The sequence below is a fragment of the Camelina sativa genome, chromosome 16, assembly GCF_030686135.1.
Source record: "Camelina sativa cultivar CO46 ecotype springtype chromosome 16, ASM3068613v1".
NCBI classification, from domain to species: Eukaryota; Viridiplantae; Streptophyta; class Magnoliopsida; order Brassicales; family Brassicaceae; genus Camelina; species Camelina sativa.
This window is the reverse complement of record NC_141895.1, coordinates 23,364,049-23,391,049: the sequence shown is the minus strand read 5'-3', so window position 1 is coordinate 23,391,049 and position 27,001 is coordinate 23,364,049. Positions and strand designations below refer to the sequence as shown.

Here is a 27,001-nt window from a genome sequence, read left to right as displayed (position 1 = left end):
TTGTTCTCAAATATGACTTCAAATACCAAAGTACAAGTTTCAGTTTCATACGTATTACTTTGTATATGAGTGTATATCTAACACCACAAATGTAATCCCTAGCGTTTCTTTGCAAATCATATCATTGGAGGCTTGGATCTAAAAACACGAACCTTGCAATTCATTAAATTTCAAATCAATATGTAGACAGCAAAATGACAACATCATCAGGAAGTGCAACACAAGTAGTAACTTAAAAACATAAGCAGCAAGTCTTCCAAAGTTGTGTACACAAACAATTCACGTCTTCTTCACAGTTCTCTTTATTTCGACATATGAAGCTGAAAATTAAAAACAAGAGACGATTCCTTCTCTTTTTTCGTCATGATCTTCAAAGGTTCAGTGAGACCTAAAAGCAAAACCCGAAACCACATCAGTAAAATTGAGCAATGCTTTTATCAGGTTACGTGAAAGGTGAACGCACGGATAGGCACAAATTAGCGATGTCTCAGTAAATAGAATACTCAAACCATGTAATACTAAACTAATAACAACCATTCAAGATAAAGGCACTGAATTTTCGTTCACCTAACTGCCAAGAGTGTCAATGATTCATTCTAGTGTATGTATAAAATCACGAACATCCTTTAGAGAAGTTAAAGATGCTCAAAACATTCACCGTTTGCATGAACTAAAACCAGATCAAAGCTACCATCTTATTTCAAAACCAACTACAGGGCGCCTAACAAGAGATCTCGTTAGTAAGTTACAACAACTTAGAAATTTCTAATAAACACAATGACGTTAACTTTCACTAATGGATGTCTTACTTATTAGTAGCACTGTGTACAAACAATAATGAGCGCTTAATACGAAAAGATTTTCTTTTTTGCTCATCTTAAATAAGTCAATCAAACAGTTGAACAAGTAGAGGCATTTACCTAGTGGTGATCCCCATGACCGTGATCACCATGGCCATCCCATGGGTGTCTCCATCCCTATCAGTTACAAATAAGCAAAATCACAAGTTAGCCATCATGGAAGAATTAGGAGGAGGACCTAGAAACTTTACAAGGGTGAGGCAAAGATAAGAATGAAAAGAGAGTCTTCACCATAACTACAGGACCATCTTGCTTTGCCCTGTACAGAATCCAGAACCTGAAAAAAAACATCAAAACTTGATTGTAAAATAGGAAAAATAATCAAATTCAAATCGTTACAAGGGTGAGGTGATTGCTTCTTCAATCATTCTCATCCGAACTGAAATTGAAATTGATTCCTTCCGGAAACAATATCAAAATTCAAATCAATCCGATACTAATTTAACAAATCCATTGTCAACTTTTGATTGATAAACCGAAACTAAAAATCAGATGTATACTAGAGACCAGATTCCTCGGAAATAAAAACCAGATGTACACTAGAGACCAGATTCCTCGGAAATCCCATGGATAGATCTAGCTTCCGGTCGAGATTAGTCCTAAATAAATCAAAGAGCGAGTTAGGTGGGGGGGGGGGGGGGGGAGAGAGAAATGTACCACATAACGGCGCACAAGCCTTTTCCGGTGACGGTGTGCCACGTCTTGGGAGTGTGTACAGTGACTCCCTTGTAAGTAATACCTCCGCCATGTCCTCCTCCCATTTTCTCGAAACCCTAGATTCCCCTCCGATTCGCACTTCGATTTCAGACCAGAAAAAGCTTTCTTTCTCCTCCCTCTGCTTTGACACCTGAGATTTGATTCAACCATGTGAGGAGTCGGATGACTTTTTGGTAAGGCCTCAACTAAAAGCCTTAAGCCCAATTAAAAGCCCATTTTTACAACTCTCTAAATGGTTTTTTTTTTCGGTCAAATTTTTTTTTTTTGTTTTTTGTCTACGTTAAATTTTGTTGCTTAAAACTTTAAACTCGAGTAATATTGGATTATGAATTTATGATAATTACTATTAAATGGATTTAATGATTAGTGTAATCTGTTTTTATATGCATCGAATTGCTGTGCTTATAGTACTGAATCGAACCCAATTGCTACTAATTAAGAAATTTGGATTAATTATGATCTATATTACATATTTACATTACATCTCCTTTGCTTAAATAAACACTTAAACTACATACAATACTATAATTTCGTCCCATATTTTCTACTTAACCATCAGGAAAAATCGAAAGATGATACATAATAATTCTCACACTAGGTCCTAACCCGCGGAAAACCGCAAGCTGAACTTTATTTTTGATGAAAATTTGTAATAGTTTATTTTGTTATTATGTTATTTTGTTATTATGTTATTTGTAATAGTTTGTGATTAAAATTTTGGTTTGATTATATTATAATTTTTGTATTTTAATTTTATTTTATTGAAAACCTTTCAATAAAACATTTGCATGTAATGAATAAATTTGTTTAAATTTTTGTCAATTAAACGCAATCCTTGCTATAGTTGTAAAGTAAATAAAAAAAATAACTAACATGTAAAAAGAGCAACTAAATATGGCTAGTGAAGGTTCTGAAAAACCTCTTTAAAAACAACATTCATTTATTTTTTCTGTGGTTTCTCTTTCTTGTCTGTAATAAACATATTCAAACCTGCTTTTGAATTCACCCTAGACATTGCCCCCTAGAGTTGTCCATAAGAAAAAACCGGTCTTGGCAAATACAACCCTACAGAAGATAAAATCTGGTCTTGGATTTTGTTGTTGGTCATAGCAAAAGCAACTGACAAAGAAAATTGTCTTCGAGGCATCTTGAAAAGCAACCTAGTGTCATATATCGATAATAGCATCCTAGGAATAAGCGCAATGTGACCAATTCTAGTTCCTATAATGATCCTAGCTTCTCCTAGCTTCTAAAACATGATCAACCATCTGAGTTATTTGTAATCTAGTTCCATTCATCAACCCTCCATTTGGATCTATATTTACAACATTATCCGGCATCCTATCTTAAGTCTAAAACAATGATTTGGTAATCCTGATACAGTAGAACCTCTATAAATTAATACTACGTAAATTAATAACCTCTATAAATTAATAAATTTCTCCAGTCCTAAGTTGGGACTAGTGTAATTTTGGACACTATTCGATAATATAATAAAATAATATTTTTTTTGAAAATCCTTTGTAAATATATGGTCCCATCAATAATAGAAATTAATAATTATATAGAATTATCCAAATATATGTATATATCGACACATTAATTTTTATTAGAGTTCATTTTTGATATTTTTACTGTATAAAAATCTTTGAGTGCTATCGTCAAAACATGATAATTGTTATTTTCATTGTAATTGATTTTATAAAAATATTAGTTATAACCATTAAATCTTATTTTTAATGTTTTTTTACCAAATTAGGAAAGTCTCTCTATAAATTAATAATTATTATTTATCGAGAAATTAAAACCTCTATAAATTAATAGATTTTTCTGGTCCCAATATTATTAATTTATAGAGGTTTTACTGTACTTTGATAGTGTTCAAGAAATATGGATTATACACTTGATTTTTTTTAGTTCTTTTGTCAGAAGGGTCAATTGAATCCGAATTTAGATAAACTCTCTCTTCACCTATAAGCAAACCAGTAAACACTACAAAAAAATAGAGGAATGACAATCTTATTTCCGTTACGGGAATAATTGATGACATATTAGTTTAGTAAATAGATATTTTTTGGAAACTATATTATTTATTTTTCTTCTTCTCTCTCTATTTGAAACTGAGTAATTCAAACAAATAAAATAAAAATAGGGAAAACTAACGAAGAAAATGAACTTTATTTGAAAAAAATTATCTGTATTTAAAAAAAAAAACTTAAGCATTTAATATATTTAAATCTCAACTTAGTTTTATTTTTGTAAAGAAAAGTGGCTAAAAGATAAATATAACTTTTTAAAATAGATAAGATACTATATCTATATCTTTTATTTTTATTTATTAATTTTTAAAATTTAAGCTGTTAAACGGAACTGTTATATATTTTATTCGATTAGATTTTTGATAAAAATTTGAACCCTGAAATTTTTTTTTGATAAAATTTGTAGTTGAAGATTTTATTGCATTAGATTTTTAAAATCTTAGCTGTTAATTTTTTTTAAAAAAATATGAATTAGTTTTTATTCTAATATTTTTTTTTTTACTTTTTTACTATTATTTTATTTGATGTTTCTCCAATTTTCGTTTTTTTGATTATATATATTTATTTATTTAATTAATTAATTTTATTAAGTTTTTCTAATGGCAATTGAATGTAATTTCTTACACATTTTAAGGTTAGTTTCGTATTGTACTTTTCAATTAATATAGTAGGATACAGAAACAAGAACACAACCCTTGTCGGAAAAATCTATTTACAAGTCTACAACACAACACCATTTCATCAAAATTGACAACTCCACACTGTTATGAAACTAATGATTGAAGCTGACTCTGTCCACGAAAGAGAGGTAAGAGAGAAGAGACTGGAGCTCCCTTGCAGGTGCTGATAGTGGAATAAATCTCTGACTTCTCCACATCATCATTATCATCGGACATACTTCTCCTTACAAACATGATGATGTGATCCATTAGACTTCCATCGCAAGGAACCTTTAAAGGACCGTCAATGGTAGTCCCAAACTCATCCTCAGCCATCTCCAGTAGCACTTGTAACATCGGGTGGTTTAGATAATTCAATGGCAAAACGAACCTTTTACCTTCTTTCGTGTATACAGCGAAGTACCCTTTCTTCCTTTTTCTCCATTTCTCCATCAATTCGGAGAGTCTAATTCTCTTGGAATATAGTTTCTTCATATATATATTTTTTTTTGTTGTCTATGTGTGTGTTACTTCGGCTCTGAATTTGCGTTGTGAATTTGTCTGTTTACAACCATAAGTGCCTCACTGCTTCTATATATATGTGTGGAGGGAAAAGTATGTTCGTACGTGTGTTATTTGATTGTTTTTAGTTGCCTTTCAAATCTGTCCATAAATTTGCTCACGATCACTCGTGGAGTTACGTACTGATCTTCTACAAATATCTAGACTTAACATCATTTTTTAAAAATCTTTATTTCCCTTAAGAACTGCAATTTTCTTGATCACTTCCACATTTATTTTGAGCTTTTTACTCACCTGCTTTTTTATTTATTTATTTTGTCATTAATGAACTTAAGCAAAGCAATTTCTCCATATTTGATAAGGGTTCATCATGCAGAAATTTCATTACTTGATAAACTGAGTGAATCAAATCAAGCTAAGCTAGTGTATCGACAGACCATAACAAAACATATAATACTAGCTATTACCACATTACCATTTACCACATTTTTGTTTAATATTTAAAACAAAGTAATAAAAGTGGTTGCAGAACGCAAAGGTGGTGATAGAAACGTTAAACATGTGAGCTTTTAGACCAAGTTGCTTGCTACTTTTTACTCTATATAGAGCTCTCTTCTACTTTCATGAGTGTTCGTTGTTGTTTTCTTCTTTTTTCATTCCACATGATAATCCTGCAAACCATTTATTCAAAAAAAAAGAAAACTTTTACAGCCAACAAAATCTAAAGAACTTCACCATGGTATTAAGTGTAACATAGATATATGGAAAAGTGTATATTTCTTTAGTCACAAAACGCTCGAGAGTGAAACAAAAAAGAAAAACATCTTCCGTGATCGTGCCTAGCAAAAATAATGCAACCTCCCATACTACTTTATACAGGAAAACAACCTTTACAACCACTTTTGTTCTGATTTGTCTAACCTAAGCCCTGAAATTGCATTCCCAGGTTTTATATCTCAAGTCAGGTCGATTCTTCAAAGGACAACAAAAGCAATGTGTCCCAGAGTCAGTCTGAGCTTTGCTGTCATCGTCATCAATGCATATGGGCACAATGCTCATGCCAGGAAAGAGTTGGGTTTAGTTGCGTGAGAAGATAAAAAAGGTTTGCAACTGCTCAGTGGTATTGGTCTTTACATAGAGAGAGGAAGAAGCATCCTTCGCTTCTTTTTCCTGGCTTGTCTCACTTGCTTTGTGATTTTCAGACAAACAAGCAATAGTAAGGTGACACAACCCAGGATGAATGCGAGTTGCAACCGCCTGAAGTACAAGGATACAGCTGAAAACACCAGGAACGCTAAGATCACTAGCTCCCATATGACAAAGACTACGACATCGACCCTGAATCAAAACGACTTTCATAAGTACCACCACAGTGAATTGTCCTTCTAAGAACGTGCAAGCAAATTGTGTTACTCAATTTGGGAAATTCATCAGATGTATATAGTTGCTTTGTGTGAAATTCACATAGAAATGTTACCTAGATGCACTCACATCCAATGTTCTAAGTCAAAACCCTAAAAAAAAATATGAGAAAATTTTACGATTCCAAATTGAATAGAGTGTCACGAATTCTAAATTTCTCAACGGGATCAAAATCAAATATAATTCCCTGAGACTATTATAACTCTGTGCACGGCACAAGCACAGGAGCAGCTCCGAATCACAGCAGAGAAAAAGCAATTGCATAAACCGAAGATCTCAAGACCTGAATAAGATAGTTTGTCAAACCTGGATGAAGAGAAATTGGAGGTAGAAGAGAAGAAAGAAACGGAGGCCCAATCATGCTTTGATCTAATCTGATATTCCCTCAGCTGTTCTGCTAGATTCGATCTCGTTATCATCGCCTAATCTCCACTTCACTTCTTTGCAAAACCTCAAAGAAAGCATCGGAGAATCACCCCACGAGATGCAGCAGGATCAATCTCTCACAAACATGACAAAATCTGCGAGATGGAATATTTTCGCATGAACAAAACTTTGCAGCGACGACGAAACATCTATTGTTCGTTTCTTTCGATTCGTTAGCCAATTCGGCCAACGTTGCGTGCGTGGTCTCTCTCTCTCTCTCTCGGTTTCAACAACCGGGTCGGGTAATAGATCCGATCTGCATTGTTAAAGCCCATGTCATGGCTATTGGGCTATTTCGTTTTCTTTTACATCATACTTTATTGGGTCCATTATTTTTGACGGTCGAATTTACGATTGTTTAAGATATATATAAAAAAAAACATTTTACTATGGAGTAATAAGCAAACAATTCATTGAATAAACAGAAGAATACAACAACGTCAAGAAAGAAAAAAGAGCAATGCATTTAATTGATTCTCGTGACCCACTAAAATAAAGCGAGTGCTAAGTATTGGTTGAATATTCCTGATTTGACCACAATATGGCAAATATCTCGCCCAGGCAACTCAGATGGGCGGTTCAAAAAAAGAAGAAATAGATAGAAGAACAAACGAATAATGTTCATTAATTAGCGCACTAATCACTTTTTTGGTGCGTTCAGTTTCAGAAATCTGAAACTTTTGAATGATAGTATTTTCAAAACTTTACTATAGTTAGTTAGGTGTGAATTATTATTAAGTGTCGGCTACATGCAATTTGTTGTTTCGTCATCGTTATCACCGAAAAACATTATCCAAAGATTAAGTTGGAGCTTCGTGTATATATGACAAGAACAAAAATGACGAACAAGTTAGTCACTGAAAGAGATTGGTTTTGTTTTGATATGTGCGTTGGTACTACGTCACGGTTCGTGACACGTCTTGAGACCAGAGACTAGGAATGATGTGGCACGTCGTGTTCATATCTTTTAATGGAATGGTACACGGTTCATTGTCATTATTGGCGAAGGCTAAGACATGAGGCATTCCCGATTACCATCTGTCTCTTTATTAATTCTTTCTAGTTTATCTTTTAATTATACGTCGAAAGTGATATCCCACAGAGACATTAACATATTGCATTAACAATCCAAGTAATCGTATGCTCCATTTGTACTCTTCCTGATTTCATTATCTGACGTGTCTAAGTTGATCTTTTGTTAAAAAGTGCATTAAAACATATCCATTTTTAACGTTGAGAAAAAAATACACAACCTTAATTACTCCATAAGACCATAACTAAGATTACGAATTATTTTATTTGTAAACTGTTCTAAATCTTTGTTTTGGTGGCCGACCATCCTTTAACATTAATTTTGACGAATCCACAAGAAACGTAAATCATCCCAATTGTAGCATCAACTCAAATCAGATTGCACTATTAGAAAACCTCTAATCTGTTGGGTCAATCGCATTTGGATATATACTCTTTATAATCCATATATTTATTATTTTGCGTTTAATGTTTCCAAATATCATTTACAATTTCAAAAATCATGCATCACTGGATTGGCCGCTTCAATATGCCTAGTTATAAGAATCGTTGATTCCTAGCGTGATAGAAAACCACGTTCTGATTGGTAAGTTGTTTGTAACGCATCCAAGGAAAAAAAAGGAACGTTATAAATTTCACAAAAATTCAACATTTCTTCTCCAACAAGCTTTATCATGATTCCGACGTGGCATTTAGTCAATAAGTCCAGTGGACCCACGTAACCGACATCACGTCTTTTACGCCAATCAGTACATAGTATCGGGTCCCACGAGAAGGACAACTTCCCACGTTGTATTGACACGTGTCATAACTTGATTGATTGATATCGTTTTTCTCTCTGTCTCCATTTTCTGACTTTTTATTAATTTGCAGATTAACTCTCACCTCCGCCGTCCGATTAGTTTGCTAATGAATGACACGTGTCTCTTAATCAATGGAGCGTTAAAAAAAATTTGCAAGCTTAAGAGTTAAGAGTATTTTACGCGCTCTATTAATTTAACTTAAGTACGCTTCTCCTTTCTTTAATCCATTTTTTGGGATGTGCAATATTGTCCCTATATTTCTGTTATTTTGCATAAAGAAACCCCAAAACTTTAAGACATTTCTATAATATTAATATAGATATTATAAAAATCTCTTTTGCGTTGTCAAAAAAAAAAAAAAGAAACTTTATATACATTCCAATGATTCCTTGCTCTTTTTAAAGTTTGAATATAGTTTTCTTATTTCTTTTTACTTTATAAATCCATCATTGTACTACAAATTGGAGATAACAAGTATTATTAAACAAAAAACTTGTGAATTGTGATAAGCATAGATGGTAAAAACCTAAAGAACAAATCTATCTTAGTTGTCATTCCTATCCATTATTCTAGTTCCACTAATTTTTTTTTTTTGTTCAACTGGAATTATACTAGAAAGATGTTACTTTTTACAAATCCAACCACAACTAGTCCAGGAGAAAACAAAATTTCAACTCCCGACTCTCAAAACACTACAACTATAACTAAATTTATTTAACAATAGATTTATCAGATAATGTCTTAGAGAATGACCTCCAATCACGTAAGCAAACTATTTTTTTAATTAATTAATTAATTAATTCTTCTTGGTACATCTACAGTATAACCTTATCTAATAACTAAATAGAAAATAAAAGAATAGAGAAATTATAATTTAGGTGGGTCTGAAGGGTGGTAGATGTATCAAAAGGAAACAAATTCGGGCTAATTTATAATTTCTCAATAGTTGTTTACTTTTAAAAAATTATAAAAAAGTGTAAATACAGCGTGAAATCCGCGGTGGATTGGATCCCTTTCCTTTAGTCCTTGACACTATAAAAGACGACAGTTTCTTCTTCTCCTCATCTCAATCATCATCCTCTTTTATCTCATTTGCTTTTGAATTTCAAAACGATCACATAATACTTTTGAATCCGTGGTTCCATCTCAAAAACTTTTTTAACTATGGCCGAAGAAACCAAGAACGTTACTGAGCATGAGGTGCCAAAGGTAGCAACAGAGGAATCATCATCGACAGAGGTTACTGATCGTGGACTGTTCGATTTCTTGGGAAAGAAGAAGGACGAAACTAAACCCGAAGAGACGACCATCGACTCTGAGTTCGAGCAGAAGGTTCATATCTCTGAGCCAGCACCAGAGGTTAAAGTCGAGCACGAAGAGGAAGAGAAGAAGCCTAGTCTCCTTGAGAAGCTTCACAGAAGCGACAGTTCTTCTAGCTCTGTAAGTTTAGATCTGATCATTATATATATTCAAGATCGCGTGAGATCTGATCTGATGATTCGAAAGATTGATCTAACTATATGGGTTTGTGTTTTTTTTTTACAGTCAAGCGAGGAAGAAGGTGAAGATGGTGAGAAGAGGAAGAAGAAGAAGAAGGATAAGAAGAAGACAACTACTGAAGTAGAGGTGAAAACAGAGGAGGAGAAGAAAGGGTTTATGGATAAACTGAAGGAGAAGCTTCCTGGACACGGTAAGAAGACAGAGGATGCTTCAACCGTCGCTGCTGCACCGGTGGTTACTCCTCATCCGGTTGAGGAAGCTCATCCAGTGGAGAAGAAAGGGATTCTGGAAAAGATCAAGGAGAAGCTTCCAGGGTACCACCCCAAGACCACCGTAGAGGAAGAGAAGAAGGATAAGGAATAAGCAAAAAAAAAGAAAATTATGATTAAATATTATGAATAATGATATTGATTTGCTTTGTTTTTTTTTCTTTTTCTATTGTGATGATTGATCATCTTTTGCTTTTATGATGTTTAAGTTTGTTGGCTTTTTGTTGATTACAGTATTCATATGTTTCTCTTTCTCTTGTATATGGTTTTTCAAAAAAAAAAACAAAATTATTTCATGGTATTTTAATCGTATGAAAACTTCTTCATTTGGTATTTGGAGATGAGTGTTAATTAACAACCCTCTGCTTTCTCGATTCGTGATAAAGAAATTGAGAGTTGTGTAACGGCAGAAGTAAGTTACTCATTAGGTAAAAGGATATAAATTTTAGGATGACCCCAGCTTGACTTCATCCAGTTTCATATTTAGGATTTAATGCGTTGGTATAGAAGAAACATGAATCATGACTCGTCACACGATCATGACTTAGTAATTGAATGTCATTGTTGTCGAATCAATTTCTCATAAGTCATAACGTGTAGTCGTGTACAAATGGATTAACACAGATATTTATGTTAGATCGATTGACGTATCCTAAGTTTTTGATGGGAACAAATGATTTTCAGTGCCATCATCGTGGGTTCTATATAGATCATAATCTTGTAATTGGGTTTTTGACGATGGGTAAAAAAAGCCCAATAGACCCAAATAACTAAAACAATTCAGATACCGAAACCAAACGTTGTCGTTTTATGCATATGACTCCGAGTTAGGTCGTTTCTTTCCGGTTCTAGCAACACTCGCCGGCGACTAGTGAACATCAGAGTTTCTTTTCCTTCACCGGTGACGATGGAGGCAGGCGAAGCAAAAAGCAAAAGAGCAGGAGGGTCTCGTCTCTGCTGCATCTGCAACAAGAGACGACCCGTTCTCAAACGACCCAAAACCCTTCAACAGGTAAGTTTTTTTGAATCAGGTTCTGAATTTGGTATCGATTCAATACATGATCGAGCTGGTTTCGTTGGCTCATTACTCTTTAAAAAGAATCTTAGTTTCGCAATCTCTTGCTTGTTCTTGTATGAGCAATGATGTTGAGTATATTTGTTTTAAAGATATGCAGAGAGTGCTTCTATGAGGTTTTTGAGGAAGAGATTCACCAAGTCATTGTTCAGAATCGTTTATTCAAATCCGGTGAGCGAGTGGCTATAGGTGCCTCCGGAGGAAAAGGTAATGTCTTTTTTACTCACCAATGGATTCTGCTACAAAAGTTCAAACCTTTGAATGTTTACGAATCACTCTGTTTTAGTTTCATGTTCTTGGCTATAATATTTCCCCAACTGTTTATGTTACCAAAGTTATATAGAATACTCTTGTACTGTGGAGATATCATCCTTGTTATATCAAGAACTCAAAAAAGTTGGTTCTGGTGTGCAGATTCGACAGTACTGGCATATGTATTATCAGAACTAAACAGACGTCACAATTACGGGCTGGATCTGTTTCTCTTGTCTATTGATGAAGGGATAACGGGTTATCGTGATGATTCGCTCGAGACCGTTAAAAGGAACGAAGTTCAAGTAAGCGTTTGAGTTTTATGTGTCATGTGTTCTCTCTGGAATTCCATTGTTTGTTTTGGTTTTGATGAAAACCATGCTAAGATTGCATTACGGAACATAAGAGTCTTTAAGAAGATCGTTAATGTCGATTAGTCAATTCAAGGATTTTGTTTTTTTGGTCCAGTATGGTTTGCCTCTTCAGATTGTTTCATACAAAGATCTGTATGGATGGACAATGGACGACATTGTAAAGATGATTGGTCTGAAGAACAATTGCACCTTTTGTGGTGTATTTCGTCGACAGGTGATAGCATTCCCTCTTCACTCAAAAGTTCATCATACCAATCATCTTCTGTTTTATGCCTTCATCTCTTATTGATTTCTTGAAGGCACTTGATCGAGGAGCTACATTATTGAAAGTAGATAAGTTAGTCACTGGACATAATGCAGATGATATAGCGGAAACAGTTCTCTTAAACATACTCCGAGGGGATATTGCTAGGTAAATATATATCTGCTTATGGTGATTCTTTTTCTTGGTTATAATATGTCTCCTGTCTGGTGTCTCGCGATTGATTTGATTTGTAACTTTGTTATTGTAGATTGAGTCGGTGCACATCAATCACTACAGGTGAAGATGGTCCAATTCCAAGATGCAAACCTTTCAAATATACATACGAAAAGGAGATTGTCATATATCCTTTGCTATTAAATTCTTTGTTTTACTTTGTCTAAAAAACCTTTTTTAACTGTCAACAGAAGATATCGTGAGACCTTAACATAGCTACACGTATGCTTATTTCAAGAAGTTGGACTACTTCTCCACCGAATGTGAGTTGTGCTTTTTCAAAGCTATGTAATTTTATTTTTACTGTTGTTAACTATCACTTGAGCTTGCGCAGAGCTTTAGCAAACTAGATTTAACGTTTTCACTATAAGCTGAATTCAGTATCGGTCAAAAATATTGGAGTTGACTCGTTTTTATTGTGATTGCAGGCATATACTCTCCTAATGCTTATCGTGGGTTTGCCCGTGAGTTCATCAAAGACTTGGAAAGACTAAGGTTCTTATTCAACTTTTGCTGGTTATATCTGTCATAACCAATTAAGGTAGTAAATATACAACTTATGTTACTATAAATTTCAGACCAAGAGCCATTCTGGATATCATTAAATCCGGTGAAGACTTCAGAATTGCGACAACCACAAAAATGCCTGAGCAAGGGACATGTGAGCGATGCGGGTATATTTCTAGCCAGGTGAGAATTTGCAAAATAAAGACTGCTCTCTCTCTCTCTTATACATCAAGTCATATTTTACACTAGAACTAATATGATGTGCACTGGTGATGATAAAATGTGCTTGGTTTTTTACTTTTTGAATGAATTATCTTATACGATGATGCAGAAATGGTGCAAAGCTTGTGTTTTGTTGGAGGGATTGAACCGTGGTTTGCCTAAGATGGGCATTGGAAGACCAAGAGGGAACGGAAACGGTGATAATAAACACACAAAGGCTGGATCTACTGCAAAATCTATAGAGAGCAAACAATGTGGATCTCTGGATTTCTAAATTAAGAGAAAAAAACGAAGCTAATGAGGTTGTAACAATACCCAGACCGGTTGTGTAAAGAAACACTGTTATACTTAAACCCAATGTTGTATAACATCTGACAATTTTGGTTTTGCCTCAATGACACATAAGTTTTTGCAGCTGGTTCCCTGATTAATAGTGGTCATTGACTCCTGGTCCTGGATTGTGATTCTTGAACCAGCACTATTACGCCATCAATGACCTCAACCACTAGCTGAGCAACCTAACTCATTTTCAAGTCAACCTGGTTATCATGAGTAATAATTCAATATTTGAAATTGAAACTTTTATGCCCTGAAACTAAGACTAGTCTTTCTTCTAAGTTTTTCATAACCAACTTATTCTGCAACTTAATAAATGTGGTGTAAAGCAAATTGTACTGTTTAAATTGCGTTTTACAAAATACAACTCTTGTTCAGGTTTCAACGCCACTGCACAACAATGTGGTACGTAGCAACAACTTAGAATAAGTACAAATCGAAACAATGTTCTACCGAGCCTATTATAGGATGAATGTACAAATGGATTTCGAATGTTGTTGTCCACACATGGAACACCTAATCCATGTGTCGTTATTACATTTACAGTCACTGTACGCGTTTTGTGTCTTTTTAGTATTTTTATTTATTCTTGATCTTTTTTATTTATTTAGTTTTTGGTATTATACTATTATTGGTGATCTTTTTGGAAGTGTTGTTCATTTATACAGACCTATCTAGATCAAACTTTATTCCATAATTTAACATGCCATGGGACCTCTACGCCAATTTCAAATTGCTCTGACGCGTCGCTTCCTCACCCAATTACAATCTTTTTGTAGCATTAGTAATTAAATGTTTAATAACTTTACCTTCATTTTTGGAGAGAGTAGTTAGTCCCTTTTATTTAAAGGTGCTGCTAATGACTCACAAAGTATGAGAGTAGTGAGAGGCGATAAATCCGGAATTGTAAACGCATGTCAGGCTAATGTTTTCCTTTTTGATAAGTACACGTAAGGTTTTCCTCTCTAGTAACTACTTTTTGGATCCATGTACCATATTTTCCTATGTTATTGCCATATCCCATATGTGTGAGAAATTTCATGAAAATCCAAGAATTTAGAATTATTACTGAAGTTAAAGCCTCTGCCTAGAAATTGAAGTTACAGAAGGAGAACCATTCGAAAAAGCCAAAGAAAATTGAATTGAGCTTCCAAACTAATTTTGATCTTACAATCAGAAAAGGGGTCCCTTCTTCATCTTCTAGCAACTTTATTCAAAGGACATACAATAATAACCTAAAAAAGGATACAATAATATTATTCCTTATTCGAATTAGTTATAAAGGCATATAAATTTTTTTTTTTGTGTGTGTGTGTGTGTGTTATCAACTATTGAATCTACTGGATTAGGTGGTCCGACTATAGTTTTACTAGTAATTCAATAGATAATAATCACACTAGGATATATGTATTCCTGTCTCCAGTTCAATAATTGGAAAGACCTTTCTTCTTATCTTTGGTTCTTTAATGCACATGTACGTGGCATTTGACTCAAACAATACATGTCCTGAAAGACTCAACCTCAACTACTGTATATAAAAATTACAAACCGTTAATTGTTTTTCACCAGTAGTCTATAGTAATAATCTCTACTGAATTGAAGATGCCCACAGTTTATTAGAGTGAAATCTTATTACAAGGCAAACAAAATAAATCTTACTACAGATATTTTCCCTTCTAAAACAGTCGGCAGTCAATTAACAACACCAACGATTTAAAAAAGTACAAATATCCAAATTACAATAATCAAATATATAATTTCCTTTTTTACTTTACCACAAATAATCTTTTGTTTCTAATTTAATAAAGTAACTAAGAGATATCTCGGTGGCGGTATTGTATAGCACAATATCAACATTTTTTCTAAAATTATACTAATATAACAACAAAAATTATTATTATATTTATTTTAAAAGTTATTTTGTTTAAGAGAGTATAAAATATTATCATTGTTTGGTAAGTCTACATATTTATTAATCATATCTATTATATGATAATAGAAGAATCATAATTTAAAATTTTAAAAAAATCTTTCAAATATAATTATTAAAATAATCATATTGTATATTTAGATAGAAAATTTTGGTTTTTAAATTCTGATTGGTTTACAATTTTAAAAAATTAGTTAGTAATTTGCATCTTAATAATAATTTCAAAGATTTTATTATTAGTTTCCAAAAGAATATTATATAAATATTAGACTAATAAAATCTTTGAAATAATTGTTAATTTTCAAAAAAATAGTGAGAGATTACATGTAATTTTTTTAGAAACTAATAATTATTTGAAAGATTTAATTAGTCTAATATCTATATTACATATTAAAAATGAAAGAATTAGGAACCAAGTTGGCTAAGCAAGCCATGTGGATTGTGGCCGGGGGAGACAAATACAGATTTCCAAAGTGAACAGAGAGTCGCTCGTGGGTCCAGCCACCGACACTGACCTTTGTTTCCTTCTCTCTTTATATTCGTTTCTTCTCTCTCTCTCTGCCTGCTGTACAAACTCTTTTCTTATAATACGTGCCGACTCTTCTCTACACAACTCTACAACACTCAAATCTGAATGTAAAGAGAGAGAGAGAGAAGCATCACGCCAAAAATACCTTTCTTCTATACAAAGAAAATGGCGGCCAATAATGCCTCATTCGCCGCCGCATTATTCATCGGACTCTCGCTTCTCTTCGCCGTCACGGCGGAGGATCCGTACAGATTCTATGAGTGGAACATTACTTACGGCGATATCTACCCACTCGGCGTTCGTCAACAGGTAAATAATAATAACTTCGATCAGTTGCATTAGTTTCACTGTTCCGTTTGGTTTGGTTTATAGATCCAGTTTTTTTAAAATCTTTGGATCTCGTTTTCATTTTTGCGGTTTAGGGTATTTTGATCAACGGGCAGTTTCCGGGACCGGACATACACTCCGTCACTAATGACAATATCATCATTAACGTCTACAATAGCCTCGACGAACCTTTCCTCCTCTCATGGTAATTAAACTAATTATCCTTAATCTAAATCACAGTTTCCAAATCTCCAAAACTAATTATACAATTTCTTTGAAGTTTAATTCAATAATTAGATATTTGCTTTACTAGTATTGAATTACGTCGTTGTCGATAGTGGCTACTGGCTACGCGTAGTAGTTATTTTTCTGTTCTCGTGAATAGTATTTTTTTTCCTTTCTTTCTTGAATAGTGATGTAAAAATAAAACGTGCTTAAAAAAAAAAAAAAACACCTAAGTACGTAAGATTTGGTTTTGGCCACACCTTATGTCGGATGCGGTCCACGTAACAATTATTTACCCACAACACGACAGACATGATTAGTTGGGTGATTACTGTTTAATTCAATTATATAGTTTTTATAATTTTGTTTTCGTTTATGCATGGCTATTTAATATGAACAGAAACTACAAATTTTAAATTTTTTACATGTGCGAAAATGGGTCCACCTTACCAAATGATTAGCTGTATCCTACATTTGAGTTGAACTTTTCAATTTCAGCGGAGCACCCTTTTTAGGGGCAAGATTTTACAAATTGTAATTGTTTTGGGGGTAAACTTGTTTTATGTAGCATTTTGAGGGGCAAGATTAAGAATGCACGATAGTTTCGGGGTTAATTATAAATATTCCTTTTGAAAAAAACGCAGGAACGGAGTTCAGCAGAGGAGGAACTCGTTCGTGGATGGAGTGTACGGAACAACATGCCCAATCCCACCGGGTCAGAACTATACTTACATGCTTCAGATGAAGGATCAGATCGGAAGTTTCTACTACTTCCCTTCTCTCGCTTTCCACAAAGCCGCCGGTGGATTTGGCGGCATTCGGATCCTCAGTCGTCCTAGGATCCCCGTCCCTTTCCCTGATCCCGCCGGAGATACCACCGTCCTCATCGGCGACTGGTACAAATCAAACCACACGGTAATTATCAGAACTCTATTATCTGTATTTCTTAATGAACTTAAAAAGTGTTTACAAAGAAGATGCAAAACCTTAAAACAGAGTAACTAACTCCTTAACCGACTTCAACTATTTCGTTTGTGTAGGATTTGAAGGCGCAGCTTGATAATGGTAAGAAGCTTCCTTTACCAGATGGTATCCTCATCAATGGTCGTTCAAGTGGTGCAACTCTCAATGTTGAACAAGGTTATTTATTTATTGCCTCTTTGTCTCTTCTTGATTTCTGAATTAAGTCATTTACATACAGTTTTACTGATGATGTGAGTTTCTTATTTTTTTTTATTGTTCCTCAGGTAAGACATACAGACTGAGAATATCCAATGTGGGATTACAAGACTCTCTCAACTTCCGCATTCAAAACCACAAGATGAAAGTGGTCGAAGTCGAAGGGACACACACTCTTCAGACTACTTTCTCTTCGCTTGATGTTCATGTTGGCCAATCTTACTCTGTCCTTGTAACCGCTGACCAGCCTCCACGGGATTATTACGTGGTCGTCTCTTCTCGTTTTACCTCCAATGTCCTTACCACCACGGGTGTTCTCCGTTACAGTAACTCTGCTGGTGCTGTTTCTGGACCTATTCCTGGTGGACCTACCATTCAGATCGACTGGTCCTTGAACCAGGCTCGAGCCATCAGGTATTGAATACTAACTGTACAACTTCAAAACACAGAAAAAGTTTCTTCTTTCTGTGATGGAGTTGGATTTTGCCTAAAGTATTGATTTTGTTATGTTTTTGTGTCTTATAGGACTAACCTTACAGCGAGTGGACCAAGGCCGAATCCACAAGGATCGTACCATTACGGTATGATAAACACAACAAGAACGATCAGACTTGCTAGCTCTGCTGGTCAGGTTGACGGGAAGCAACGATACGCTGTGAACAGTGTGTCATTTAAGCCAGCAGACACTCCACTGAAACTTGCGGACTATTTCAAGATTGACGGTGTTTACAGGACTGGAAGCATACAGTACCAACCCACTGGTGGAGGAATATACCTTGACACATCAGTTATGCAAGTTGATTACAGAACCTTTGTAGAGATTGTTTTCGAAAACTCTGAAGATATTGTCCAGAGCTGGCATCTTGATGGTTACTCTTTCTGGGTTGTTGGGTAAGTTTCATCCTCTGATTTAAGATTTTGAATCATTTCTTGATCTTGATCACTTTGGACTAAAGATGGTTCTTCTGATTCACAGAATGGACGGTGGACAGTGGAGTCCAGACAGTAGGAACGAGTACAATCTACGCGATGCAGTCGCTCGCTGCACAGTTCAGGTAGATGATCACATCGTTTTGCATACAAAAGCCATAATCTAATCATGTTTTTGTCAAATGTGAAACATTGGATTAACCATTCGTTTACAGGTATATCCAAGCTCATGGACGGCTATATTGATAGCACTCGACAACGTAGGAATGTGGAACCTAAGATCCGAGTTCTGGGCGAGGCAATACTTAGGACAGCAGTTCTATTTACGTGTCTACACACCCTCGACTTCTCTCAGAGATGAATATCCAGTCCCAAGGAACGCTCTTCTCTGCGGTAGGGCCAGTGGTCGCCGCACCAGACCGCTTTGAGTGGGCGGTTAGATAGAGATATGAGAGAGAGAGAGAGAGGCATGGTCAGCCAAACCAGCTGACTGACACGTTCTCGAGGCTGTTTCTTGTTTTATTCATTCTTCATTTTGCTAGTGAATGAAATTATAAAAGAGTGTATGGGTATATCAGTTTGTAACGATCTCAGCTCGAGGTCTCATTCTTATATTCTTTCTTTTTCTGTGGAGCAAAACTTTATTCAAATATATAATTCTATAGTTTCATCGTATACCCTTCCTTATTCACAACAACATAGTGTTACAGTTTGATATGATAGGAATCCTTCAATTAACAATTCCAAAACACACGTAGGCACACACGAGCCTACGAAGGTATTGTATTACCAAGCTGGCAAGCTGCAAAAAGAGGGGCATTCCGAGAATCGAACTCGGGACCTCTCGCACCCAAAGCAAGAATCATACCACTAGACCAAATGCCCACTGTAGTTAATGATGTACTAATACTTATGATCAAAATTAATAGTCTTGATATGTGACATTGGATAAGACAAGAAAAACATCTTATCTTATGTAATAAAAGCATTGGGGTTTGCATTTTTTTCAATTATCTGAAAAAGCCGACGTCGTTTTAAAGGAAACGACTTATCTAAAAAGTGACTAAAAAACACTGGGAACGACACTGAAAGGAGGAAAAGTCAGCAAAGCTCTGAACCCTGATCGGAGATGGCGACAAGTGATTCTGAATTCAATCCTGATCTCCTTCTCGCTCACAAGCTTCCCGAGGTTTGATTTCATCTTCTCCCTATCAGATATTTCTTTGATCGAGACGAACTCACTTTCTTTGATCGCGTTTTTTAATTTCTTTTTTATCTTCACAGACGCAATACACCTACAACGAAAGGTTTGCATCTACTACTCTTGTAAATGGATAAACATGGTAGAGAACATAGGGAGGAAGGAGATTAGGGAATTAAATTTATTTGGGATGTTTTACTTTGTGTATAATAAATTAGAGATGTTGCAATCTATGCTTTGGGAATTGGTGCTTGTGGCCAAGATGCTGTTGATTCCGATGAGCTTAAGTTTGTGTATCACAGAGATGGTCAAGATTTTATCCAGGTATCTTCAATGATTGATCTGGGTCTACTTGTGACTGTTTCTTTCTTGAGTAATCCATGTTATTTTGCTTTTAAATTATATAGGTCTTACCAACTTTTGCTTCACTATTCACCCTTGGATCTATGACAAGACTGAATTTTCCGGGTTTTAAGTAAGCACGATCTTCTGTCTTGCCACTTTGTTGTAAACTGGATTTGTTTCAAGTTCTGAAGTTCCTCAAATGCAATTAGCTTATTGAAGTTTCATACCAAGTGTTCCACAATATTAAAACTGTATCAATCCCTGTCATAATTGAATACATAGAAGTTGTGAAAGAGGGATGACAACTGTCATGGTGATGTTGTTGTACCTTGTCTGCAGATATGATCCTAGTCTCTTGTTGCATGGACAGCAGTACATAGAAATACGCAGGCCATTACCTTCCAAGGCATCTGTAAGTAGCTTTTACGTGTATAATACCTTAATACGTATGCATATATATGTTTTGAATGTAGGATTTTCACTAAGAATCGTATCTTCATACTGGAGTGGTGTTTTAGCTATATATATACTTTTTGATTGGCTTCTTCTTTTATATACGAACTGGCCTTTGCTTTATTTTTCTGAATTGATGTTGTTCATGTTGATGCAGTTAATTAACAAAGTAAGCCTTGCTGGATTGCAAGATAAAGGTACTTGTCACTACTGTTTGTTTTGTGTGACACCACGTTTTAGTAGAAAACTTACTACTATAAAGATAATTGAAATGTGACTTAATTAACTGACATCAGTTTTCTCAGAAAAGGTTGGTGTATAAAAAATTTAGGTTTCTAATATTGTAACTCCAAGCTTACCTGTACTATCATTATTAATTAAAGAGGTGCAAAAATTTGGTTTTTTCCTGTTATGCATCCATCATTGACATTGGAAAATTCAAGGCATTTGAAATTGATCTTTTTTGTTCTCTCTCATGACAATCTTTTAGGTAAAGCAGCTATCCTAGAAATAGAAACCAAAAGTTACGAGCAAGGGTCAGGGGAACTGTTATGCACGAATAGGTAAGAACGTCTCTGCAGGTACTTATTCTGGGAAATTTTGCCTTGGCAACTTATGAACTAATCCTGAACTTACTCTCTGCAGGACGACAGTATTTCTAAGAGGTGCTGGCGGTTTCTCAAATTCTTCTCAACCATTTTCTTACAAAAATTATCCAAGTAACCAGGGTTTAGCTGTGAAAATCCCACAAAGACAACCTTTGACGGTATGCGAAGAGCGCACCCAACCATCACAGGCAAGTTGTTGATGATGTAAAACTTGTTTGGATTTGGGAAAATCAATTCTAGTTTTCATTGAGGTGTACTGGTGATTTTCACTGAAGTTGTTTATGTTCCCTTTGATAGCCTACTTGTTCACACTATCTAACAGTCTGGTTTATATCTCCTTGCAGGCATTGCTTTATAGGCTGTCTGGTGACTATAATCCTCTGCATTCAGATCCAGAATTTGCAAAACTTGCCGGGTTAGTCTACCCCTTATAATCTCTTTTCTTTTGTTTTAAACAAGTTTTGTTATTTGAAATTCAACAGGTTGAAATGATTAAAAATTATTATTCATTGTATGACTTAGGCATTAACATGGGATAATTGGGTAGTAGTAACAAGTGAAATGTTTCTCCTTTTTTCTTTCTAAAACTCGCACATTACTTACTTCCACACGGCTGACACTTGTTTCTTTGAAGATTCCCTCGCCCGATATTGCATGGGTTGTGCACACTGGGTTTTGCAATCAAGGCAATCATCAAGTGTGTTTGCAAGGGTGACCCAACCGCTGTCAAAACCATATCTGGACGATTCCTCACCATTGTTTTTCCTGGCGAAACTCTGATAACCGAAATGTGGCTTGAAAACTTGAGGTAGAATTTGTTTTCTCTCTTCCTTGTATTATTATCCATAGGCACTGTTATATGCAATCCTTGGCTTAGCTTTCATGTATTCACAGGGTTATATATCAGACAAAAGTGAAGGAGAGGAACAAGATTGTGTTATCTGGTTATGTTGATATACGCGGCTTATCTTCGTCGCTTTAGGTCCTTATACAGTTATATTGTCCATGGAAGGAGTGTCATAATGTTGCAAAGGCGACAAACGTTTCAGAAGGCAAAACAGCCATTACATGAACTTGTTTCCGTTCCTGAATAAGCACTCTTTGATGTCGGTCACGGTTAATGAAAATTGTTGATTGTTTCGTATGTGTTCTACTAAATGTAGTGAAACGCAAAATGCAAAAGTATGAAGCAGCCAGGGATATTTTGCGGTTGCCATAACAGATTCTACCTCTCTCTTGTGAAAGCCACATAAACCGAGCCAATCTCAAATATTCAACTGATTGCTACATTTCTGCTCGGGAATTCGAAAAGAATCTGTTCAATACAATCCACCCACTCCAAAGTCCTTTATACCCTAATTTGGGTGTCAAGCTTAGAAGGGACATCATAAGCTGGACCATGAAGCATGAATGTCAAATTTAAAACTGAAAAATTGTGATTTGTTTGTGTGAATCATACAACCTTTTTCGGGACAGAACTATTTGAGAAATTGACTGTAGGTAAGGGATTTTTTTACTCGGTCCATGAAGCATTCACCATCTTTGCCATGAATGCATACCGATCAGCTGCCTCATCAATCTGTTAAAAAAAACCTCAAAATTTTTCAGCCACGATTGAATGTATGTAAAGCATTACTAAAGTGAATTTTGTTATTACCATCTTTTGAGTTGGACGACCAGCTCCGTGCCCGGCCTTCACTTCTATACGACCAATTATGGGGTTTGTCTGTGGACTATTCTCTAAGCTGGTGCACAGCACGTGCTGCAACGTCTGCAATTGTATACGGGAAGAAGCGTTTAACTATAAGCTAGCTCCTTAAGAGGAAAAAAAACACAAAAGAAAACAGAAACAAGATAGGGGACGCACCGCAAGCAACTTCAAAGAGTGAAGTGGCACAACTCTGTCATCGTGATCAGCAGTCAGTAACATAGTGGATGGGTACTGAACTAGATGATCACTTTGTTGCTCCCATGGCCTCTTCACATTGTGCAGAGGCGAGTACCTTTTTCACATTCACATCCACATTGTAACAAAAATCAGCATTGGGAAACAAATCAACACAACATCCCATACATATCATATACTACTAGACTTACTTTATAAGCCACTGAAACTCCTCTTCATTCTCGGAGCAGCCATAATCAGAAGTCCAAGCATGACCTATGCATGCAAAACATCTCATGAGTTAAAGAACCATGAAAGACAGCATAAAGAAAGAGAAATAATTGAACTCACCTATGGTGAACTTGTGAAATCGTAACATGTCCATGACGCCCACATGAGCCAAAGCACACCCAAAAAGGTCAGGTCTCTGCAGAATTAAAATTATGCATAAGTGCGCCAGCTATATAAAATAAAGATTGCAAATTCTAAGCTTTATAGATAGACATACCTGGTTTATGCAAGCACCAACTAAGAGTCCACCATTGCTGCCACCTTCAATACACAGCTTGCTCGGTTGTGTATAACCAGCAGACACGAGGTACTCTCCCCCAGAAATAAAGTCATCGAAGCAGTTCTGCTTTTTGGCAAGTGAACCTGCTTTGTGCCATTCCTCACCATACTCCCCACCACCCCGGATGTTTGCAAAGCAGAAAACAACACCGAGATGCTTACTAAGTACAATGCGGCTGGCACTGAATGAAGGTGTTATGCTTATGTTAAACCCACCATATGCATAGAGCAAACATGGGTGTGATCCATCAAGCTTAATATTCTTTTTCGCCACAATAAACATTGGTATCTTTGTTCCATCCTTGCTAGGATAGAATACCTATAAAGAGGACCAGAAGCCACTTTCAACATATGCAAAGCAAAAGCAGTTTGAAAGAACAGGAAGATGCTACTAGAGAGTGTGTTACCTGAGTGGCTTGAAATGCTTCCCTATCAAATCCGGGTACAGTAACCTCCCGGAAGACCTTAACTTCTGGAGATTCATTGGCTAAGTCACACTTGTAAATTACACCAGGAGTGAGGAAGCTAGTAAAGCTAAAGAAAAAGCTGTTGTCCTTGCGACGAGCAGAAACATCAGATACTGAACCAATATCTAGAGGTAATTGGTGAAGCAAGGAACCAGATTTCAAGTCTCTAATTTGCAGAATGTGCTTTACATCACTCATGTAGCATGCGACCAGTTGATTCCCATTGACTGCACAAGCTGATGCTAGGACATCCTTCTCGTGTTCTTCAACAACATCAGTCCAACTGTTTGGTTCCTTTAGATCAACCCGGACTAATTTGTACTTAGGGGCATCTTTATTTGTCAAGAAAGTAAATAGAGTCTCATCATTAGAGATAACACTATATTGCGCGTCAAAATTGTCAACAAGCTTAATGAATGGAAGAAAACTGCTGCTTCCTCTGAAACTCTCAAGACCGCCTGCAAATGAAGTCATATCGCAGTAGTATAATTTGTTGACAGGGTCACAACCCTCGCTAATGCTCATGACTAAGTACTGCATGAAGAAACAACATGGTGAGATTCAAATCAGGAACTAAGAATTCAAGTTCCAGATAACGAATCACGGATCTATGAAATTAAGTAACATGACCATCATATAAAAAACGGAAAATGGTTAAAATGGTTATCTGGTAGCATTTACAGAAAACAAAAAGGGTGTGGTGTACGAGCTACGAAGTTAACCCAAGACAAGAACTGGTTGTGTTACCTTCCCATCATCAGTGACTTCAGCGCCGAACAGATACTTAGGATTCTCGTGATCTCTCCAGCACAAGATATCTTGAGATTGATCGGTGCCAAGAAAATGGTAATACAGCTCATGATAAAGGTTAGAATTAGTCTCGGTGCCAGCATCGATATCCTCTCCTTCTCTGCAAATCAAATTGGCAGAATAACTAAGCTTTTTGAACTGTAATGTAAAGGCTTCTTCCAACACATCGTGTACGTCTCTTAAAGCCAGAAATCAAGTATTATACATGACTTACTTGGGAGCTGGGTAGCGACCATAGAAAAATCCTTTGCTGTCGTGCGTCCATGTAATGCCGGTAAACTTAACCTGTTCCAAGAGAGGAAACATGAATATATCAGAAATAAATCTTGATGGTAGAACTTTATTGATCAATCAGCACCATCTAAAAGAACATACCCATGATAAAGTATCAGGCTCCACTTTCTTGTCCTCGATCTTCATCAGCTTAATTGTCACCCAGTCGCTACCACTAGCACTAAGACCATAGGCCAAATACTTAGCATCCTCGCTAACAGAAAAGGTGTTCAAAGCCACTGTTCCATCATCACTAAGAGTATTCGGATCAAGCAAGACCTCTGGCTCAGCATCGAGATCATCCTGAACTCAAAGCGCAATCAAATTCAATGAAAACAAAAAAAAAACAAAGCTAGATGTATATGTACTGATACAAATGCCATGTCTCTCCAAGAAATACCTGCATATAAAGCACACTTTGGGCCTGTAAACCAGTGTTATGGAAGTAAAAGTACTTATTCCCTTGCCTAAACGGTGAATCGTAACGCGGATGATCGATTAGTTTGGTTATATTCTGACGGAGCTTCTCCTTAGTTGCGCATTTTTCAAGCACAGAATCTGTCAATTTCACTTGGTTCTCTACGAATTGCTTCACTTCTTCAGCATCAGGATCCTCTAACCTATTGAAAACACACAAATCCAGAATGAAAAAATTCAACGCAAAAAAAAAAAAAAAGGATACAAAGGCATAACTAAATTGAATCAAATCACAAGAAATCTCCAACAATTTAGGAAGGTCAATCTCCAAGTCAAATCCAGAGATATGCACAAAATTCAAAATCCCAAAGAGATATCGTTATCAGCTGGGAGCTACGGAGCCATTACAAAAACCTAAAAGGAACGAGAGAGAATTTTGCAGATGGGAAACGAACTCTTTACCAACGGTACGGATCTACGATCTTGACGCCGTGGTAGTCATCGACGACGGAATCATCACGACGGGCATCAGGATAATGTAACCGGTCGCCCAACACAGAAGAAGATCCCATAACCGCGGAGGTCGAACAACAACGAGAACGAGGAAGAACAACAGACTTGTGGGTTCGATGATTGGAGAAGTTTTTTTCGCTAATGAGAAGAGAAGAAGAGGAGAGAGACGATATGCGACGTGAACGTGATGATAAGGTATTTATACGGAGGCGGCGCGTGACTGTTGGGACGGTAACAAACGCGAAAACGTGAGAGCGCGCGTGACTTGCAAACGCTGTGAGCATCGGTCTTTCAAGTCTTTCTTTCTTTCTTCTTCACCGAGTTTGCCGTTAAAGTCCTCGTTCTATCAAATACTATTTTATAGATAGAGATACCAAAATTATAACACATATTTATGTATTTTACAAAAATCATCTGTTGTAGACTTGTAAATGTGCTATATATATTAAAGCCTTTGGGCCTAAATCTTATCATATAATGTAAAGGCCCATATTCAACAAGCTTGAGACCATTTATTTATTTATACATTTGTAAAAAATCTTTGAACTCTCCTTTTCTTTTTAAGAGTCAAAGTTACCTTAAATGTATAGTAGTAGAAACAGAGGCTTTTCACCGTTTAGGAGGAAACTGAGTTGGAAAAAAAAGAAAAAAAAAAATCTTTTGCTTTCTTGAAAGTAGGTTTTTGAACTACTCCATTTGTTTTCTTGAAAGTATATATGCTTCCGCAGAGTTTGCAGAATAATAATCATACGCAACTACAGAACTTACGTATAGAAAAATATTGGAGTTTTTGTGAATTGACAAAAACAAAGCAACTTTGACCACTTAACGAGAACGGAAATTTGA

General features: G+C 35.8%; 8 protein-coding genes across 10 annotated transcripts; 4 read left to right on the top strand and 4 right to left on the bottom strand.

Moving 5' to 3' along the window:
• Nucleotides 1-139: 139 nt before the first annotated feature.
• Nucleotides 140-1,779, bottom strand: LOC104751516 (NADH dehydrogenase [ubiquinone] 1 beta subcomplex subunit 2). The gene is made up of 4 exons (XM_019237600.2): nt 1,518-1,779; nt 1,092-1,137; nt 921-977; nt 140-388 (listed from the first exon to the last, which is right to left on the bottom strand). Exons 1-3 carry the CDS (start codon nt 1,619-1,621, stop codon nt 921-923), a joined length of 207 nt encoding a protein of 68 aa, XP_019093145.1. The 5' UTR covers nt 1,622-1,779; the 3' UTR covers nt 140-388.
• A 2,472-nt stretch (nt 1,780-4,251) lies between these two features.
• LOC104751515 (auxin-responsive protein SAUR66-like) lies at nt 4,252-4,828 on the bottom strand. Its single transcript, XM_010473468.3, has one exon. The coding sequence runs from the start codon at nt 4,768-4,770 to the stop codon at nt 4,381-4,383; it is 390 nt and encodes a 129-aa protein (XP_010471770.1). The 5' UTR covers nt 4,771-4,828; the 3' UTR covers nt 4,252-4,380.
• Nucleotides 4,829-5,519: 691 nt separating this feature from the next.
• Nucleotides 5,520-6,784, bottom strand: LOC104751514 (uncharacterized). Its single transcript, XM_010473467.3, has 2 exons — nt 6,526-6,784; nt 5,520-6,135 (listed from the first exon to the last, which is right to left on the bottom strand). The coding sequence occupies exons 1-2, from the start codon at nt 6,636-6,638 to the stop codon at nt 5,928-5,930; spliced, it is 321 nt and encodes a 106-aa protein (XP_010471769.2). The 5' UTR covers nt 6,639-6,784; the 3' UTR covers nt 5,520-5,927.
• A 2,339-nt stretch (nt 6,785-9,123) lies between these two features.
• LOC104753873 (dehydrin ERD14) lies at nt 9,124-10,550 on the top strand. The gene is made up of 2 exons (XM_087493176.1): nt 9,124-9,920; nt 10,026-10,550. Exons 1-2 carry the CDS (start codon nt 9,645-9,647, stop codon nt 10,341-10,343), a joined length of 594 nt encoding a protein of 197 aa, XP_087349302.1. The 5' UTR covers nt 9,124-9,644; the 3' UTR covers nt 10,344-10,550.
• A 354-nt stretch (nt 10,551-10,904) lies between these two features.
• On the top strand, nt 10,905-13,571 carry LOC104751512 (cytoplasmic tRNA 2-thiolation protein 1). 3 transcript variants are annotated; one of them, XR_015585230.1, is made up of 10 exons: nt 10,905-11,261; nt 11,417-11,531; nt 11,739-11,881; nt 12,045-12,164; nt 12,250-12,362; nt 12,463-12,491; nt 12,620-12,691; nt 12,857-12,923; nt 13,007-13,118; nt 13,267-13,571. XR_015585230.1 is itself a non-coding variant. In XM_010473465.3 (10 exons), exons 1-10 carry the CDS (start codon nt 11,157-11,159, stop codon nt 13,429-13,431), a joined length of 1,074 nt encoding a protein of 357 aa, XP_010471767.1. In that variant the 5' UTR covers nt 10,905-11,156; the 3' UTR covers nt 13,432-13,571. The 3 variants fall into 3 exon arrangements, 1 of the variants encoding a protein (XP_010471767.1); XR_015585229.1 differs by having other exon boundaries at nt 12,463-12,550; nt 12,645-12,691; XM_010473465.3 differs by having other exon boundaries at nt 12,463-12,555; nt 12,651-12,691.
• A 2,259-nt stretch (nt 13,572-15,830) lies between these two features.
• LOC104751511 (L-ascorbate oxidase homolog) lies at nt 15,831-19,288 on the top strand. Its single transcript, XM_010473463.3, has 8 exons — nt 15,831-16,261; nt 16,375-16,484; nt 17,149-17,419; nt 17,545-17,644; nt 17,752-18,097; nt 18,209-18,574; nt 18,660-18,738; nt 18,829-19,288. Exons 1-8 carry the CDS (start codon nt 16,118-16,120, stop codon nt 19,039-19,041), a joined length of 1,629 nt encoding a protein of 542 aa, XP_010471765.1. The 5' UTR covers nt 15,831-16,117; the 3' UTR covers nt 19,042-19,288.
• Nucleotides 19,289-19,551: 263 nt separating this feature from the next.
• LOC104751510 (enoyl-CoA hydratase 2, peroxisomal) lies at nt 19,552-22,364 on the top strand. The gene is made up of 11 exons (XM_010473462.3): nt 19,552-19,802; nt 19,898-19,920; nt 20,033-20,138; nt 20,222-20,289; nt 20,499-20,571; nt 20,770-20,809; nt 21,103-21,175; nt 21,258-21,408; nt 21,565-21,635; nt 21,855-22,028; nt 22,115-22,364. The coding sequence occupies exons 1-11, from the start codon at nt 19,743-19,745 to the stop codon at nt 22,200-22,202; spliced, it is 927 nt and encodes a 308-aa protein (XP_010471764.1). The 5' UTR covers nt 19,552-19,742; the 3' UTR covers nt 22,203-22,364.
• A 126-nt stretch (nt 22,365-22,490) lies between these two features.
• Nucleotides 22,491-26,646, bottom strand: LOC109124584 (uncharacterized). Its single transcript, XM_010473461.3, has 12 exons — nt 26,105-26,646; nt 25,626-25,845; nt 25,328-25,528; nt 25,167-25,237; nt 24,890-25,052; nt 24,083-24,676; nt 23,614-23,994; nt 23,457-23,532; nt 23,318-23,381; nt 23,088-23,223; nt 22,878-22,991; nt 22,491-22,799 (listed from the first exon to the last, which is right to left on the bottom strand). The coding sequence occupies exons 1-12, from the start codon at nt 26,437-26,439 to the stop codon at nt 22,734-22,736; spliced, it is 2,421 nt and encodes an 806-aa protein (XP_010471763.2). The 5' UTR covers nt 26,440-26,646; the 3' UTR covers nt 22,491-22,733.
• Between the last annotated feature and the right edge of the window lie 355 nt (nt 26,647-27,001).